We start from the raw sequence: 18,078 nt of genomic DNA, 5'->3' as shown, positions 1-18,078 counted from the left end.
AAAAAAAAAAAAAAAAAAAATTTGTAATGTCAGGCTCTCACTATGCAGTACAGGCTGGTCTCATCCACATGACCCTCCTGCCTCAGAATCTCATCCTAAGTGCTAGGATTGCAGGTGTGTACCACCTCTCCTAGCTGCATTTTTATTTTTATGTCCCAGCTCTCTTTTGGGGGGATACTGGGGATTGAACTTGGGACACTGTGCTTGTAAGGAAGGCAGCGGAACCACTGAGCTACATCTCCGGCCCTGCATTTTTATTTATTTATTTTTGGTACTGGGGATCGAACTCTGGCCTTGTGCTTGCAAGGCAAGTGGTGGAACCACTGAGCTAAATCCTGGGCCATGGCTGCATTTTTAAACTAACAACCCCCTATGTCTATCAACAATTGAATAAGTAATGGATTATTCACATAATGGAGAAGTGTAAAATAATGAGAATAAACAAACCTGACCACACACACAATACATATGAATCTAGCTGGTATAATGCCAAGCAGCTTAGCACAGAAAGGTAAATACTATAAACTGGGCATGGTGGTGCACTCCTATACCCTCAGCATGCCAAGAGGTTGAGGTAAGGGGATCATAAGTTCATGTATAAACTGGGCACCCTGTCTCACAAAACATAAAAAAGGGCAAGGGATATAGCTCAGTGTGAAAGGTACTGGGCTCAATCTTCATATCAAAACCAAATCAAAACCAAAATAAAACCCCCAAAACCAACCAAATCAATGGTACTGTAATGAATCTGTATATATAATGTTCAAAATGCATGACACAATGTAGCACTGGTGTGACAGTGCACACCTGTAATCCCAGCACTAGGGAGGCTAAAACAGGAGGATAGCAAGGAGTTTGAGGCTAGCCTGGGCTACACAGTGAGTTCAAGGTCAGCCTGTGAGATCCTGTCTCAAAACACAAAGCTGGATGTGGTGGCACATGTCTGTAATCTCAGTGCTTAGGAGGCTGAGGCAGGAGGATTGCTGTGAGTTTGAGGCCATCCTGGACTCTAAAATGAGTTCAAGGCAAGGCTGAACTACATAGTAAGACCCAGTCTCAAAAACAAAACAAAAAAAAGCCAAGTCAAGCCAAGCCAAACCAAATCACCAAAAACAAAAACCAAAACCAAAATAAATGAAACTAATTTATGATGTTAGAGGTCAGAAATGATTACGAGTGGGTGTTAGGCAATTGGAAGGGAGGCATGAAAGTGCTTCTAGGATTCTGACAATATATTGCTTCTCTCTGTAGGTACTGGTAACATGCCGTGTGATCACTTTGTAAATTCCCTGACTTAATGTAGGCTGAGTGGTGCATGCCTGTAATCACAGTTACTGGGGAGGCCAAGGCAGGAGGACTGCAAGTTCCAGGTCAGTCTGGGCAATACAGCAAGACCCTGTCTCAAAAAAAAAAAAAAATAAAGGGGGAAAAAAAAGGGCTAAGGACATAGGTCAATGGGAAAGTTCTTGCCTAGCATGCATGAGGCCCTGGGTTCAATCACCAGTACAAAGGCAGGGGGAGCAAAATGGCTGTGTTAAAGAGTACAGAGTGCAGTTTGGATCTAACCTTGCAGGTAATTAAGAAATCACTGAGGAAGAACAAAAAACAAAACAGGACAACATAATAACAACAGAAGCCATGACCTACACGCTTATGATTCATGCCTGTATTTATATTATTGTTCAGTAAGTCTATTAACGTAAAACAAGAACAAAAACCTTTGGGTTTTGTGGCTCCTGCTGATCAGTGACAGGGATAACAAAGCAAGCAGCGCAGGACACACTAAGATCTGGGCCAGTTCCGACCTCGGGCAGTCCCCCAAGCACAGGACAACGACCCATCTAGAGTCTAAGGCGAGAGCACACGGGTGGGGGTGGGGAGATGGACGGAGGCCTCTACTTGGTTCATCTGTTCTGTTTCCATACTTGATTTCAGGAGATCTTTAACATAATTCTAAAGAGAAAGTTAAAAGCTAAAATAAACAGAGAAAGCTACAAGCCGAAAAGCACAAGAAATCTTGATAAATGGAAAAATGCATAATACTTCAAGTATATTGAACAAGCTGGGAAATTTTTTAAAAAGTAGAGATAAGAAAAATAAAGAGAATGCAGGTTGTTCACTGAATTAGTTTAGGGTTAAAAGTTTCGTTTGGTCATGAACTCAATGGAGGTAGAACATTATTTAATAGTCTTTTAGGCATTTTTAACAGAGGTACTCTAAAAGAAAATCCAATACAACGTGGAGGAAGGAGATCTACTTAATTTCCCAGCATAGCCTCTTTGTCATATTGCTTGTTGCTATGGAAAAGGCCATGAAGGTAGCAACTAAGGGAAATAAAGGATCTGGCAGGAGCAAGCACAGGGATAGTGGACTAAACAAAAATTCCTTAAGCAATTAGCAAGTAACAAGCCCTATAAATGACATACTTCATGTGTTTTCCTAACCCCTACCCCTCAGAAAGTACATGGGCCTGGTTTGCCACTATAATTTAACTCAGAAACAGAGAAGCCTGAATAGGCCTCACAAAGCTTAAGCCTGGCAGACAAAATACAAGGCCACTTAGTGAGGCTGCCTCATGCCAGCAGGCATCAGCTACCTACCCACATGATCCTGGGGAAATTATCTCCAGCTGCCTAAATTACACAGCCGATGCCCTGTGATTTCTTTGTTCCGTAGAGCCTGAGGGAGATGGGATAATGAGCTATCAGAAGAGGTGGAGAACAGCCCCTTGTGGGGGTCCAGGTAGGGAGCTCGGGCCGCAGCCTCAGTGGGAGCAGCATGAGAGCAAGGCTCTGCCTGAACTGGTCTGAAATGACTGCCATGGGAGAAAAGGCTACTTGCCAAGTTCGTTAATAGCTTCTGCCCATCATTGTTACAACAGCTTTATCAACCAGGGCAGGGCCAGGACCTGTTTTTAGAAGGGTAAGTACTGAGACCAGAGGGTTCAACATTTCCCAGATCTCATCACAACCAATGACTAACAAAGGCAATCCCCGGTGTCCCTCAGGAATGATTACAGAAGCGTAAACATCAGTGCCAGAAGGACCACCGAGATCCTGCAGTGCAACCTCCTCATTTTACAAATGCAGAGACTAAGGCACAGACTAGGAAAACAACCTTCTCAGCAGGCGAGGAACACCGAGGTTCTTGAACGGGGCCTTTCCCCTTGGAACCCTATTTCCAAGCTAAGCTGGCAAGAGCTAGTGGTGGTCCTAGGTCACAGCAGAATTGTATTTATGGCCTAGGTGTCTCTTGCCTCAGTAACTCAGTATTTGTTAAGGAGCAGCATTAACTGCAGATAAGAGGTTTTTGTTACTGAAATAACAAAAGTCTCATTTGAAAGATTATTTGTCAAGCCCAGCACCTGGCCACCTGTGCTTCCTGCCCTGGCTTCGCTGGGGGGAGACCCTGGTGAGGAAAGGTGGGTAAGAGTGCACAAGAGTAGGGCATCTGTCTCCTTGAGAGATTAGTTTGTCTTGTAATTTGAAAAATGAAACTCAAAAAATCTTGTGACTGAAATTTCTCCTTAGGCTTCAGGATTTCAATATAGGACAATGGGCAGATAAGGTAATCCACAGGGTAAGAACACATCCTGCCCTGAAGCACCACTAGGAGTAAGTGGTAGGTGGCAGAATGTGTGGGCTGTTGGTGGAAGAAGGGTGGGAGAAAGTAGGTATTGATTTCCCTAATGTTTTTCCTTTGTGTGGCTGATGTTGCCATGTGGTGGTCTGTTGCTATGAAGATTTGTGGTGCCAGACAATGGCTGCTAGGCTCTTTATGACTGTGCTGTTGGTAGAGCTATTTCTGAAGGAGTCAAGCCAGCAAGCAACTGGCTAAGCAGCAGAGGGAGCTTGGTCACCGTGTGCCATCTCCCTCTACCTAAATGCTGCCTGAGGAAAGACTGAAGGTGAAAGGGTGTTAATTATAGCCTGAGAAAGAAAAGTCAGCGGCTGAGCACCACCTTACTTTTCTAGTACAGATATCTAAAATTAGCTTTTCCACAGTTCACATTCATTCTCTCCCACCTCAGAATCCAACAGAATAAACCAAGGGTAACTACCACGGTGACCGTTTTTATGAAAGAAGATTAAGGGACAGCCCTCTCCTGGAGCTAGCAGGATAAAGACCCACAGCGGTGCGAGGATCTGCCATCAGCTGAGGGTGAACAATCATCGGGGCAGGTTCTCAGCAGACCTACCACTGGCAAACTCACTTCCTGTTAAGCAAAACCACTGCCTATTACTCTGACAATAAGAAAACTGTAACCCACAGACCAAAGAGCGGGGCTCGACCAGAGTCTGAAGCAGGGCCAAATGTTTTCCTGGGTAACAAGATGTCAGCCACTTTTTCTTCCCCTTCACCATCCCACATATGCAAGGTTCTTGCCATCTGAGTAGACACACACTGGCCAAAGCGTGAGCCACTAGTTACACAGGGCTGCTTCAAGTGAATCTGAACAATTCATTTCCTCAGACTGGCCTGCCACATTTCACATGCTCAGAGGCTACCATTCTGGACAGAGCAGCTCCGGCAGACAGTTCAGTGGTCAGGGTGCATTTAGTCCAAACTCCTCCTTTTGTAAGTCAGAAATCTGAGCACAGAAGCAGTTAACTTAGCCAAGATCACACAGTTTAAGATTCATGTTCTAGGACCCAACTGCCCCACTTCTAGATCAGAGATATCAGTACTGTACTATATAAACCACTGCAGCACTATGATTTCTTAAATAGCTCCAGATGCCCCTGTTCATTGGACTAGAACTGTATACTGAAATACAGGCAGCATGCACCAGCCTTCCTGTTTGCTTGTTCATGTAAATGACAAAACTGAAAACTTCCTTCTTCCCATCTATTCATTAAATGAGAATTTGGATCTGCCGGGCACAATGGCTCATGTCTGTAATCCCAGGTAATAGGGAGACTGAGGCAGGAGGGTGGAAAGGTAGAGACCATTTAGGGCAAGAAATGTCTCAAAAAAGTGTTTTAGCCAGGTATGGTGGCGCACACCTGTAATCCCAGCACTCAGGAGGCTGAGGCAGGAGAACTGCCTTGAGTTCAAGAACAGCCTGGGCTACACAGTGACTTCAAGGCCAGCCTGAACTACAAAGTGAGACACTATCTCAAATAAAACCAAATATATAATTAATAAAGAGAATTCAGTTTTGGAAGACAGGTCAAGGTTACGGCGTAGATTTTCACACCTGCCGAGATACAAAGGAGCCACACTCACTTCAGCTTCAGTAAGGCTCATGACAAGGTCTCTAAAGGAGATCCAGGCTCATTTCAGAAGTGCTCCAAGCATGGATTTCTAAATGGTGTGGAAGGATTAATATAGATAATTATTAAAGCATTTTTAAACAGAAAAATCTTTTTAAAATAAGGTTTTTTCAAAGAAGCATGACATGAAATCTTCCAAAACCAAGTGCTGTGAGCTGTGGCGGGCGGAGTGGCTGCAGAGCCAGGGCCTGCCCTTTCAGCACCCCGGCTGCGCTGGTCACCACTGAGTTTTCTCTATGCTCCAGTTTCTCAGAGGAGCTGGTGTCCCAGCTGAGGCTGGGGCAATTTAACGACTCAATGAGGGACCTTGTCTCAAAATAAAAAATAATAATTTTAAAAAGTCTGGAGATGTAGCTCAGTGCAAATGCTCTAGGGTTCAAGCCCTCCAACTACCCCCCCCAAAAAAAGTTTCTCAGAGTATAATTTCTTTGAAAGTTTCTGAAGATTGTGTCTCTGACTTTTATAATTTCAAAAGAGTAGTGATAAAAGTCACTAAATTGCCCAGGCAATTTGAATTTGAATTGGGTTCAAACTTGAAATCCTTCTGACTCTGCCTCCAGAGTGCTTGGATCAAAGATGTGCACCACTACACTCTGCTCATTTAGATCTTCAGAGATGATTTTTGCAGGAAATCTTCTGTTACTCGAAGATGAAAAGAAACATGAAGCAATCCTGATGGCAGACTTTTGCCTAATGACAATTGCCATTAAAGCAAAGAAAAACAGAACATACCATGGCAGAACAGTTCTCTTTCTCTGAGAATGAAAAGGAGAAAAAACAAAAGGGAAATATGGCTTGAAACACAATACAGGAAGTAGGAGAAAATCTGGTATTAAAAGAACCACAAGCTGGCTGTGGTGGTTCATGACTGTCATCCCAGCATTCTGGAAGGCTGAGGCAGGAAGACGGTGAGTTATAGCCCAGCAGAGAGAACTTCACATGACTCTGTCTCAGAATGAAACAAAATAAAATAAGATAAAAGCGGTGGGGGAGCTGGCACATACTTCAGTGTGAAGACCCCCAGTGCCACAGGGGGAAAACGACTGCAAAACAAAACCAAAAAACCCAGAGAACTTTAATAAATCTTACAGATTTTGACAAACGAGAGTGATCTTAACTGTGCTAAAAGCAGAATTTATTTTAAATCTTAGAGAATTCTGGAAAGCATTCTGGAAAGCATTGTCAGAAATGACAATAAAATGGATGTAAATATTCAAACTTTTTTGGGGGGGCAGTACTGGGGACTGAATCTACGCTTGGTAAATTCTCTACCATTAAACTACATCTCTACCCTTCTTTTTTTGTGGGGGGTACCGGGGATTGAACTCGGGTCCTTGTGCTTGTGAGGCAGGTGGCAGAACCACCGAGCTAAATCCTTGGCCATTTCTTTTCTTTTTTTTTGAGACAGGGTCTTACTTTATAGTTCAGGCTGGCCTTCAACTCACTATGTAACACAGGCTGGCCTTGGACTCCTGCCTCAGCCTCCTGAGCGCAGTGATTATAGGTGTGTGCCATCACGCTTGGCGAGCTCCTACCCCTTTTTTGAGAAAAGGTGTCCCTAAATTGCCCAAGGTAGGCTCTCACTTGTGACCTTTTTGCCTCAGCCTCCCAGAATGTTGGGATAACAGGTGTGTGCCACCACACCTGGATTTTTGTGTGTCTATGTGGTACTGGAAATTGAAGGCAGGGCCTCACATATGCTAGGCAAACCTGCTATCACTGAGCTTCACCCTCAAACATGAAACAGATATTTTTGCTTTTATTTATTTATTTATTTATTTATTTTTGGTTTTTTGAGAAAGGGTCTCACTATGTAGTTCAGGCTGGTCTTGAACTCACTACGTATCCCAAGCTGTCCCTGAACTGACAGCAATTCTCCCGCCTCGTACTCCCAAGTGCTGGATTATAGGTGTGTGCCACCATGTCTGGCCTGAAACAAAAATATTTGAATGCCTATTACAGGTGGCAGGTGTTAAGTGTTGGAGACACAATTGTGAGCAAAATAGAGTTCCTGATCTTACAGAACATCTAAAACAGTGGAAGAGAGACATTTTAATTTAAAAAGAGGGCTACTTAAAAATGACTATTCACAAGAGATGGAGGTGAGCTTAGTGGTAAAGCACTTGCCTAGAATGTGCTTGCAATCCTCAAGATTTAATCCCCAGCACTGCAGAAAGTAGAAGAAAGGAGAAAACCCATACAATTACCATATATATATATTGTTTGTTTGTTTGTTGTTTTTGGGTTTTTTGTTTTTGTTTTTTGGAGACAGGGTCTCACTACATAGTTGAGACTGACCTGGAACTCACTATGTAGCCCAGGCTGGTCTCGAACTCACAGCGATCCTCCTGCCTCAGCCTCCCAAGTGCTGGGATTACAGGCATGTGTCACCATGCCCAGCTCCCACACAATTACTATTAAAAAAAAAAGTTACAAACTGTGATGAGAGCAGAGTCCAGGGCATATTAGGAGTACTTAACATGAGGGCCAGGGTTTTAGTTCTGCCACCTGCTTCACAAGCATAAGGTCCCAAGTTCGATCCCTGGCACCAAAAAAAAAAAAAAGAGAGAACTTAACATGGGAACCTGGTGATAGGTGTCCAATGGCAACCGGACAGGAGAGCCATTCAGGTGGAAGGAGAGAAAACAGGGATCCTAGAAGAGAAAGGGAGCTCAAGATCCTCAGGGAGTGAAAGAGTGAGGCTCACTTTCTTCAAATGTTTTTGTGAGGTTTATATTTTGCCTTTGGCAAAAACTCATCACCATTAATATGAGTAGAACACACAGATGGGATGTTGATGTGTTCTATTTTCCATATTTTTGAGGCAAGGGGCCCTGAAGGTTTCTGGGTGGCACAGAGATATGGTCTGGATATTTTTGTCATTCCAACAGGTTCTGGCTATTAATACATTTGGTCATAAGCAAATTGCATTTTTTTTTTCCTGTACTGGGGATCAAACTCGGGACCTTGTGCTTGCGAGGCAGGTGCAGTGCCACAGAACCCCAAAAGATATTTTAAAAACTGCACATCTACTTTGTGATTTCTAGATTGAACATTGTTTGATTCTGATTTTTTGGGACAAAGTCTTCTTGATGTGTAGATCAGGCTGGCTTTGAATTCATGGCGATCCTACAGCCTCAGCCTCCTGAGTGCTGGTATTACAACCTTGTGCCATCATGCCTGGTACAAGATGGCATACTGTACAACACATCCAGGATCAATCTCTAGAGCAGCGACGGTGAACCTTTAGTGTTTCCAATGATGACAAAAAGTCTGCTGTGGTACACGCGCTCTAAGTTCACCACCTGTGCTCTAGAGTCGCCCTTACTCTACCTTATTTAAATCAATTTCTACCACAATCTGTAATTTTGTTTTTATTTTTAGCATTATGATCTCAAGCATACGATAAATCCTCATCTACAATGTTATTCTGAAAGCTGAAGTTTTACAATATCCCTAATGACCAGACAGCCAGGAACATAGAGTTCTTCACCAGGGAACACAACAGCACCTACTGAATTGCGAACTTAAATGACAAAAAAGATTCAAGAGAACAGACTTGTCAGACCCGCCAGAATGAAAGGCCTCAACTTCTATGGGCAAGCTGACAAGTTTGCTTTGTGATAATCACAGGTATTTAGCTCTGCTCTTCTGGGCCTCTTAACCCAAGTTAGTATGCTTTGAAAGTCTGGTTACTGATGGACAGACATGATAGGGCTCTGAGGCCCAAACTCTCCAAACACATATAGTGGGATGGAGACTTGGATTCTCTCTCTCTCTCTTTTTTTTTTTTTTTTTTTGGTACCGGGGATTGAACTCGGGTCCTTGTGCTTGCAAGGCAGGCAGCAGAACCACTGAACTAAATCCCTGGCCCGAGATGTGGATTCTTTATTGAAAGGATGAACTGAAACACTTGCCACCAGATATTACCAAGAGATCTTGAAATACTTGGTTAAATACCTTTGCTCTCTTGGTTTTTTTCCTATTCTTCCTTTTTTTTTGAGCTTTATGAACTTCTAAAACAGAAGATCTATTCTTAGGGTCAAATGGAATATACAGGAAGTCTGCAGCCTGCTGGCTGGGTCTATAAACCCTGTACTAAGTGACAGATGTATGGGCAATGAGCCAGCCAGAAGGAGGAAGGAGCTGGGTACCCCTCCAGGGGTTAAAAGAAGGCAAGAGCTGCATATTCAGTGCACCAGCATTCAGCCAATTTGATTTATTTATTTAGGCTTTTGTTTTGTCTGAGACAAGGTCTCATGATGTAGTTCAGGCTGGTCTGGAACTCATAATGATCCCCCTGCCTCAGCCTCCTGAAGTGTGTGCCAGCCTAGTGAATGCTTAATTTATTTATATTATAATAGTAATATTACATATTATATAATGTATATAATAGTGTTATACAATAATGTTTATGTTTATATAATGTTTTATTTGGGTTTTTTGAGACAGGGTCTCTCTGTACTGTGTAGTTCAGGCTGGCCTTAAATCACCATGTGGCCCAGAAGAGTGACTGTTCTCCATTTCCTTTACTTCCTCAGCTGTTCTTTTATTTCATTTACTGACCTCAATTTCATTAATAATCTAAATCTCATATAAAATTATAGAAAGGCTATAGAGTGTACACACAGTTTAAATTACCTAATGAGTGCCAATTAAGTGATTACCTAAGTACCAGGACCAACACTGTTGAACAGCTATGAAGGGGAAATAATCTTAAAAAACTGTTACTGGCGTGGGACCATGTAGTTTATTTGTAGAGTTCTTTGCTTGCTTGTGATCCCAAGCACTTTAAAAATACAGATAAAGCAATAAAATGAATAAAAAACTGGCTCTGGCATTCTCTAGAAGCAGGAGATTCTGCTAGGATGGTTGTTGCTATTCTCTCTGTAAGTCAAGTCCAAGATTCTTTATATATGCAGGCAGCATTCACAACAGCAAACCCGTATTGTGTCCTCTGTAGAAGCGTATGGAGAGGGGTGGAAAGCTATGATAGCACATACCGTCTTCTGTTTCCTGCCACACAATTCCTTCAAGGTTGACGCTGGTTCCAGGTTCACAGGGGCCCAAGCACTCAGGTTCTGTGGCCAGAGCCACATCACACGTGTTGACCCCAACAGATCGGGTACGGACCATGATTTGCTCACAGGGAGATGAGATGTCATTATTGACCACTGGTACCAAAAGGTGCAGTGGCAGCACCGCTGGTGTAGAGACGGGGGACTCCATCTGTGGGGGAAGAAAAAATAGCCACTGAGTTGCAGGGAGATCACAGAGAGAAAACACTCCTCCACCCAAAACTATTTTATGGTACCAGAGATTGAAACCAGAGCCTCTGCACTGAGCTACATCCCCAGTTCCTTCTTACAGAAAGTAAAAAAAAAAAAAAAAAAAAAAAAAAGTTTAGACAGGGTCTTGCTAAGTCACTAAGTTGCCTAAGTTGGGCTTGAACTTGTGATTCTCCTGTCTCAGCCACCTAGAGTGCTGAGAATACAGGTGTGCACCACCACATTCAAATAAAGAAACACCTTTTTGTATTCAACCTAATCCTATTTCCTTTGCTGCCATAAGGCAGCGGCTCCAAATATATGATTTTGGCCCTGCAAGTTCTGATGACATTATTACAAATCTAGTGGTTTAAACATTAGCACCCTATGCTAGGTGCAGCTCTCCTATACGAACTGCTTGATTTGCTCTGAAGATTAACTATGAAACCAATCCACATAAAATGAGTGTCAAGGAAAGGGATTCTTTCCCCTTAGGAAAGGCTTTTCACAGATTAAATGTGGTCTTAAACAGAAATATTCAGAGATGGCCACCCATGCATCTACAATCCAAGCTTCTGGACAGCTCTGCCATGGATCTCTGTTTCTGGGATAATTTACTCAGCCTAGAATCTGTCTCCCCACTGCATCCACACTTTCCTCGAGGATGAGCTCTAGATGTGCCTGCATTCTTTGCAGTTGGCTATGAATTCTCACACAAAAAGCCCACACTACTGCAGCTCAAACTCACTCCACAGAATGTTCCTACACTGACTAAAATTATTGTCCTTTGAAGAGCTGCCAAAACCTTATTCTTATCTGCTCACGAGCATGTGTGCAAATTATACTTCCCCAACACCACCTTTTTCATAAAATGAAGTGGGAGTGGAAGGTTGTATAATGAATCTTCTGCACCTATGATAAAAGTAAGAAGGCATGTTGGGTTTCTGAAATTCAGGAATTACTTAATTTGGCAATCTTTTAGGCATGTGCCACCACACCCAGCATGTGGTAAGGACTTAAAAGATGCTTTAAAATGGCCATGTACAGATTTTGTTTTTTATTTTTCACCATGTACAGATTTTAGAGTAAAAATACAGATAAACTAAACTCAAATCTCCCTACTATTATAGGTAGCTAGGTTAGATAGAAATTAATTAACAGCCAGGAACTGGGCTGTCAAGGAAGTCAACAGAAAAAGACATCAGAATTGTCACTGGAGGCCATATGAAAAAGGCCAGACCTACATACCTCCCTAAGGAATAAGCAAGCAGTAATTTGGAATTGTACTATAATTAGCATTAGCGAGTGTAGTAGAGTCCAGGTAGACACCAGTTACCCAGGTAGGTGACCGGAGCATCCAGACCCATCTCATCTCAAAAATGTCTTGGGCTGGAGATTTAGCTCAATGGTCCCACTGCTGGCGTCGCAAGTGCAAGATCCCAAGTTCCATCCCTACTATCCCACCCCACCCCCACACCAAAAAAAAAAAAAAAGTCATTGTTCTTTCCATGTATCCTTGTTACATGACCTGCTTTCCTACTGGACCAATATTAGCCAAGCAGCTATATTTGTAATTTTATAGGATGATGGCAGTTTGACCCACACTATACCCATACTGTGGCTTTGCTGTATAAATTACCCCTGACAAAGACTCCCAGTGGCAACCCATTTCCAGGACCCCTCTTGTCTCTCAGGAGCTATTCCTATTCCCCAAAAGACCTTTCCTACTTTTCACTTCCTTTGTCCTTTGGAATTCATTCTTCAATTGCAGGGGACACAAACTCGGCATATCTGACATTTAGCAGGCTGGGAGTTACATTTTCCCCCTACATCATTACTACTCCTTTCCAATGCTGGAATCTGACTGTCACCCTCAAGTACTCTCAGGATGCTCTTAGAACTTCTTGAGAGTCCCTGGAAAGGGGAAGTTAGATCATCCTTACTCCTGGCTCTTTCTTCTTTCTCTTGGGAAAGAACTGTGACAGACGCAATGTCACTGCCAGTATGTGCATTTCCTTTGCTTTGGGTTTGTTTCCTTTCTTCTATCAGCAAGATAAATCCCTGCAAGGTCCTCTTTCTTGGACACAGAGATTGGCCTAAACCCTGTAGGCTGCTCCTGTGAACCTGGTGGTTGCACTGTTTGGGCGTGTCTCACTGCCAACTGGTTCCAGTTTCTCCTTGTCTCTCTGCTCTCCTCCTCTGCCCCTCTCTTCAAGGTCAGCGCTTCTGGGAAGTGATTTTCTGTCTTGCTAGGATGCTCATAGTTTCTGGGAGGTCAGAAGAAGATATGCTAGTATGTTCTAGATACACTCAAGCCCCCAGTTCTGCAGCACTAAGAAAACAGTACCTAAGCTGTAAGTTAGAAACAGCACTGTTGCTTTCAAGCAGTATTTCACAGTAAACCTTGATATAAAATATTTAAAGAGAACAACATTAACTGATCACTAAGAAAAACCTAATACATACAGGAAACTGACTATCATATATACCAAAAAAGTAGAGTTCAGGATCTGTCTGTATGAGGATGCCTTGTTTCATTGTTTAGTTAATTGAGTGGGAAAAATGAAGAAACCCACCAATAAATTTCAATCTATTCAGTTTCCTTCAACAAAATCATATCTTGGTTCCCTACTGCTTTGATATTCATTGAATTTGTACTCAATGCATTGCGATCTGAAATTTTTGTCTGATACTTGTCTTTGGGGTACTTAACACAAGACAGAATTTGTTGGTGTTGATGGTCTTAACGCCTTACTATCCTTTTCCAGCCAAAACAATTTGTTAGGTCCCAGAAACAGCCAGCAATGAGTAACAAGGTACCACTGTATTTTGCAAGAGAAACTGAAGAGGAACCATAGAGAAGCACAGCAGGGCTTAATTACAGCTTCCGCTCTGCCAATTGCCATATGGCCACATCTATAATCTATATTAAACCATAATGCATTATAAGGAGCTCTGCGATATCCACCTCATAACCTAGGCGGCTTTACAGGATGTCGGATTTTAGCACTCACTGGAAAAATCCTCTCATTTACCATTCTCCAGGAGAAAATAAAAATCAGAAAAAGACTTTAAAAACATCTTTCTCATATACCAAAGACAAAAAAGCAGATATTGTCAGGAGATTGGTACCAACAGGGAAAATATGGAATAGTAACATAAAAGTTAATGCCATTAAATGCCTTAGTAACCACAACAAGAACTCAACTTGGGCCAAAGTGCCACAGTGCATCCAGGGACTCAGGGGAATGAGGAGGTAAACAGTAAAATAAACAGGAGCCTTGACAGAGTTTTACAGAGAGCTGAAAGGGGAAATCTCTGGAGTTCCCCAACAGTTCATGTTCTTTACCTTTTAATGATACTTCTTTCCAATTTACCTTTCGATATGAATTTAACAGCACCTGTTAAGGATCTGAGCGCTACCAGGTAGGTGACACAGCTATAGGAACTGAGAGAATAAAGAAAGGCCAGAGTCATTAATCTCCCTACAAGTAGTAATTATACTCTGACTTCAACTGACTCCCACACGAGAGGACCTAAATGGAGAGAGATTGTCAAGGTTACAACATGATGTTAGGGGTAGAAAATGCACTAGAAAAATATTTGGGATAGACTTTTCTCTCCTTTTTACAATGTGAATCTATTATCTTCACATTTGTAGTAAAAAAGCAGACAGAAGGGAGATGCAGTGACAATGCAACAGCTCTAAACCCCCTTTTGCCAAGAATGAAAAGATAACTGGGGATAATGGTCAGATGAATGTTTAGATTTACTCAGAATCATCAGATAAGACTGTATAGGAAGCAGAATGCCAGCATACATATTAAATAGTTACATTAATAAGATATCATTCTTCAACACTCCCAGAGGTTCTTCAAGATTTTATAGGTACTCAATACTAGTAATATTAAGTGTACAATAAGGCAGTATTAAAATAAATGCTTATGGATGCACATATACACAAAACCAATTTGTTGCAAATACTACATACACTTAGATCTTGCCTCTCTTCCTCTAAAAAAGAAAAAGCTTCTGGACTGCTGAGCTCCCAGATTTCTCCAAGGCTAACTGAAAAACAACTGAAATGCAATTCTGGTTAATTTCCAAAATATCTTGTAGCAGAAGGCAAGAAATGGGGGGGGGGAGTCAGAGTGGCTGCCACCATCATGAGACTTCAAACGGTTCTTAGAAGCTACGTATCCTATTATTCACAGCAGAATTACTTTAGCCCTTAATTTTAACCTGATCAAGGTCAACACTGAAGGCTGTTTCTGCCTGCAATAGCAAAGGCAAGTGCAGCGAATGTATAATGTGAAGACTCACCACAGGCAGTTCTCCTGCAGTGATCACTACGCAGTCTTAGGCTCAAACCCTACAGACCTCTCTGGTGAGGAAAAGAAGACAGCAGATCAAACAATTCCGATATTCAAGCCTATCAAAATTCCCAATGTGTGGGAATGGATAAGTTATGCTTCAAATCTAACAAAGAAAAAAAACTCACAGGCAAAAAAAATCAATGCATAACAAATCACATGGCAGTGTCCACTGCTGTGGTGAAGGCCTTTGCTGGATGAAGCATCTCTGCTCTTTCTGTCTTCTCACTCTAAGATCATTTGACTGCTTGAAATTCACAACATTTGCTTTCAGCAAATCTTTTAGTTTTGCAGCTTTTAAGTGCTGACAGGAACCGAAGCACCACCTTTAAAGCTGACTGGTATTTCACCACACAGAAGCTGGTGATCACTCTCATTCCTGTATTGTTCCAAGGGAAGCCTAAGATTTGCTTCCCAAAAATACTCTGAGAAAAATTCATCGTTCGGCTGTAACTACTTCCTCTCCTAAACACATCTCTTTTACTCCTTTCATGTAATTCATTTCCTACAATGTCAGTGCTGGAGTGTGATATCTCCATTCTTTTATCCCCCAGGATAGAAAGATAAGCAAATAAAAAAAATAATAAAAATAAAAATAACCCACAAACATTTCAAATAAAGTGAGTAAAACAGAATCAGAACCACACCAGTCAAAGAAAAAAACCCAGTAACTCCTAGGCTAGCCCGCACAAGCCAATTTAATCGTATCAGGCTGAAGGAATCTGTTCTAAAGAACCTGAGCATGATTCACACTCATCAGTATATGAAGAAACATGAAATCTAAATCAAAGCCTCGCAAACCATGTCTTGCTCTGCTTCAGCTGAGGAAGAAGAAAAAGACACGATTCCTCCTTCTCTCAAACTTTTGGGTCTCTTCGAAGTCAGAGGTATTCACTGCACTGGGCTTTTGCCATGTGACACCCAGAACCTCTGACAGGAGGAAGGACATGGCATGAGGACCTTGTTTCTCCCAAACTTACTGGCAATTGAACCCAGGGCCTTCACATCATCAGCTACATGCTCAGCCCTAAATTTTATTTTGAGACAGGATCTCATTAAGTTACCTAAGGTGGGCTTGACTCATGACTCTTCAGCCTCAGCCTTCCAGAGCGCTGATGTTGCAGGTTAGATCTTGCCATATAGTTGAGGCAGGCCTTGAACTCCCTGTGAAGCCCAGGCTGACCTTCATTTTGTGATCCTCCTGCATTAACCTTCAGAATGCTGGGATTGTCAGTGTGTGCCACTACCCCAGGCTGAGAAGTCTTTATGTATTAATATATAATACTTTCCCCAATATATTCTAATGAAAAAAAACAAGAGTATGTAGCAGTATGAGCAGTATACCATAATGCGTTTGTGTAAAATAGGAAAACGAACTTCTCTGTAGGTGGATAAAAGCATATATACGTGTGTGTGTGAGTAAAAATACCACCAGGGACACAATATTTATTGCTTCTGGTAGTGTGAGCAGATGACTGGCACGGCAGCAGCAAGCTGAGATTTCAGACTTTCATGCTTCACAGAATGTGAATGTGTCTTTTCTCACACTCATCTCCATTAAATTGCTCTAAAGTTGTTACCAGAGTCTTTAATTCTCTTGTTTAATGTATATTACTTTTATTGAGTTACATTTTGCATAGCATTCCATTTATGTGAAAAGTACAATTTAGTGGTTTTTAGTGAATGCATAGTGTTGTACAGCTATCAAAACAATCTATTTTGTGATATTTTCAACACTTCATTTGGGGTCACTTCACATTTTCTCCAATTTCCATTGGTAACTACTAATGTATTTTCTGTGTCTGTGAAACTGCCTATTCTGGATATTGCATATGAATGGAATCAATCAATAGGTGGTCTTTTGTGACTCACTTCATGCACTCTGTAATGTTTTTGTCGTGTTGGTGTTTGAACCCAGAGCCTTGCACATGCTGCACAAGTGCTCTGTCACTAAGATACATTCCCAACCACGAATTTTTTTTCTTTTTTTTTTGGTACCAGGATCAAACTCAGGACCATGCACTTATGAGACAGGCAGTGGAACCACTGAGCTAAATCCCCGGCCCACCAACCATGACATTTTTTTGAGATTCATCCAAGTTGTATGTGTATCAGTATTTTGTCCTTTGTATTAATCATTAATCACTGTATGAATACACTATTTATTCAATTTGGCCTCGATGAACAATGCTTCCATGAACAATTTTTACCAGTTATTCTGTGCACATGCAATCATATCTCTTGGGCATAGAAGTAGGAATGGATTTGTTGGGTCACATGGTAACTCTGTGTATGTGAGTCCACCCTTGATACTCACACAACAGAATCACCTAGCAACATTTCTCTGAACATCTTTCCCCTTAGGTGACAGGTAACAATGGTTTTATGACTTGTCTAATAGCCTGGGAGGTGGAAAACAACACAGTGGGGCTGGGGATGCAGCTCAGTGGCACAGTGCCTGCCTGGCAAGTGCAAGGACTTGAGTTTGATTTCTGGTACCAAAAAAGATTTTAAAAAAGGAAAAAGGAAAACAGCACAGTGATTGTGGCCCTGTTTTTGCTCTCTCCCCTATTTTTTTCACATACTGTGTATACTCATCATAAGTTATTATTATTATTATTATGTTTTTCATTACCAGGGATCAAACTCGGGGCCTTGCGCTTGCCAGGCAAGTGTGGTGCTATGCTGCAGGGTCCAAAACAAACAAACAAACAAAAAATTTCTGGGTCTTGTAAATCCTTTAGATTTAAAATTTTGAAAACTTCAAAGAGCTTTTTATTATACAGATTTTATCTATGGGTTATCTTCTACATTAGAAAATAAAACTAAAAGATATTGATATGTATTCATAATTTACTTAAAATAACCTTAATTTTGATATAACAAAACTAAGAGTAACAGTGGTGCAGTAGCATGTGAAAGACCCTACGTTAAATCCCCAGCACTGCAAATAAAAAGAAAGCCAGCCAGCCAGCCAGCCAGGGGTGGTGGTACATGCCTAAAATCTCAGCATTTGGGAGGCTGAGGCAGAAGGATGTCAAATTTGAAGCCAGCCTGAGCTGACATAGCAAATTTAAGGCCGGCTAGAGCTACATAGTTGAGACCTCTACTCAAAAAAAAAAAAAAAGATTATAGATGCAGAATAAAATTAAAAAGGGTAGA

At 41.7% G+C, this 18,078-nt stretch overlaps 1 protein-coding gene across 2 annotated transcripts in view; it reads right to left on the bottom strand.

The window, feature by feature from the left end:
• Znf609 (zinc finger protein 609) overlaps nucleotides 1-18,078 on the bottom strand; it is a 189,825-nt gene that overhangs the window by 42,573 nt on the left and 129,174 nt on the right. For both annotated transcript variants that reach the window (XM_010641164.3, XM_010641163.3), the window contains exon 3: nucleotides 10,280-10,505. In XM_010641164.3, coding sequence (XP_010639466.1) covers nucleotides 10,280-10,505 — 226 coding nt within the window. The remainder of the gene's footprint in view (nucleotides 1-10,279; nucleotides 10,506-18,078) is intronic.

The sequence above is a fragment of the Fukomys damarensis genome, unplaced genomic scaffold (genome assembly GCF_012274545.1).
Source record: "Fukomys damarensis isolate Sample0158 unplaced genomic scaffold, DMR_v1.0_HiC HiC_scaffold_25, whole genome shotgun sequence".
NCBI classification, from domain to species: domain Eukaryota; kingdom Metazoa; phylum Chordata; class Mammalia; order Rodentia; family Bathyergidae; genus Fukomys; species Fukomys damarensis.
This window is presented reverse-complemented; position numbering and strand designations above follow the sequence as displayed.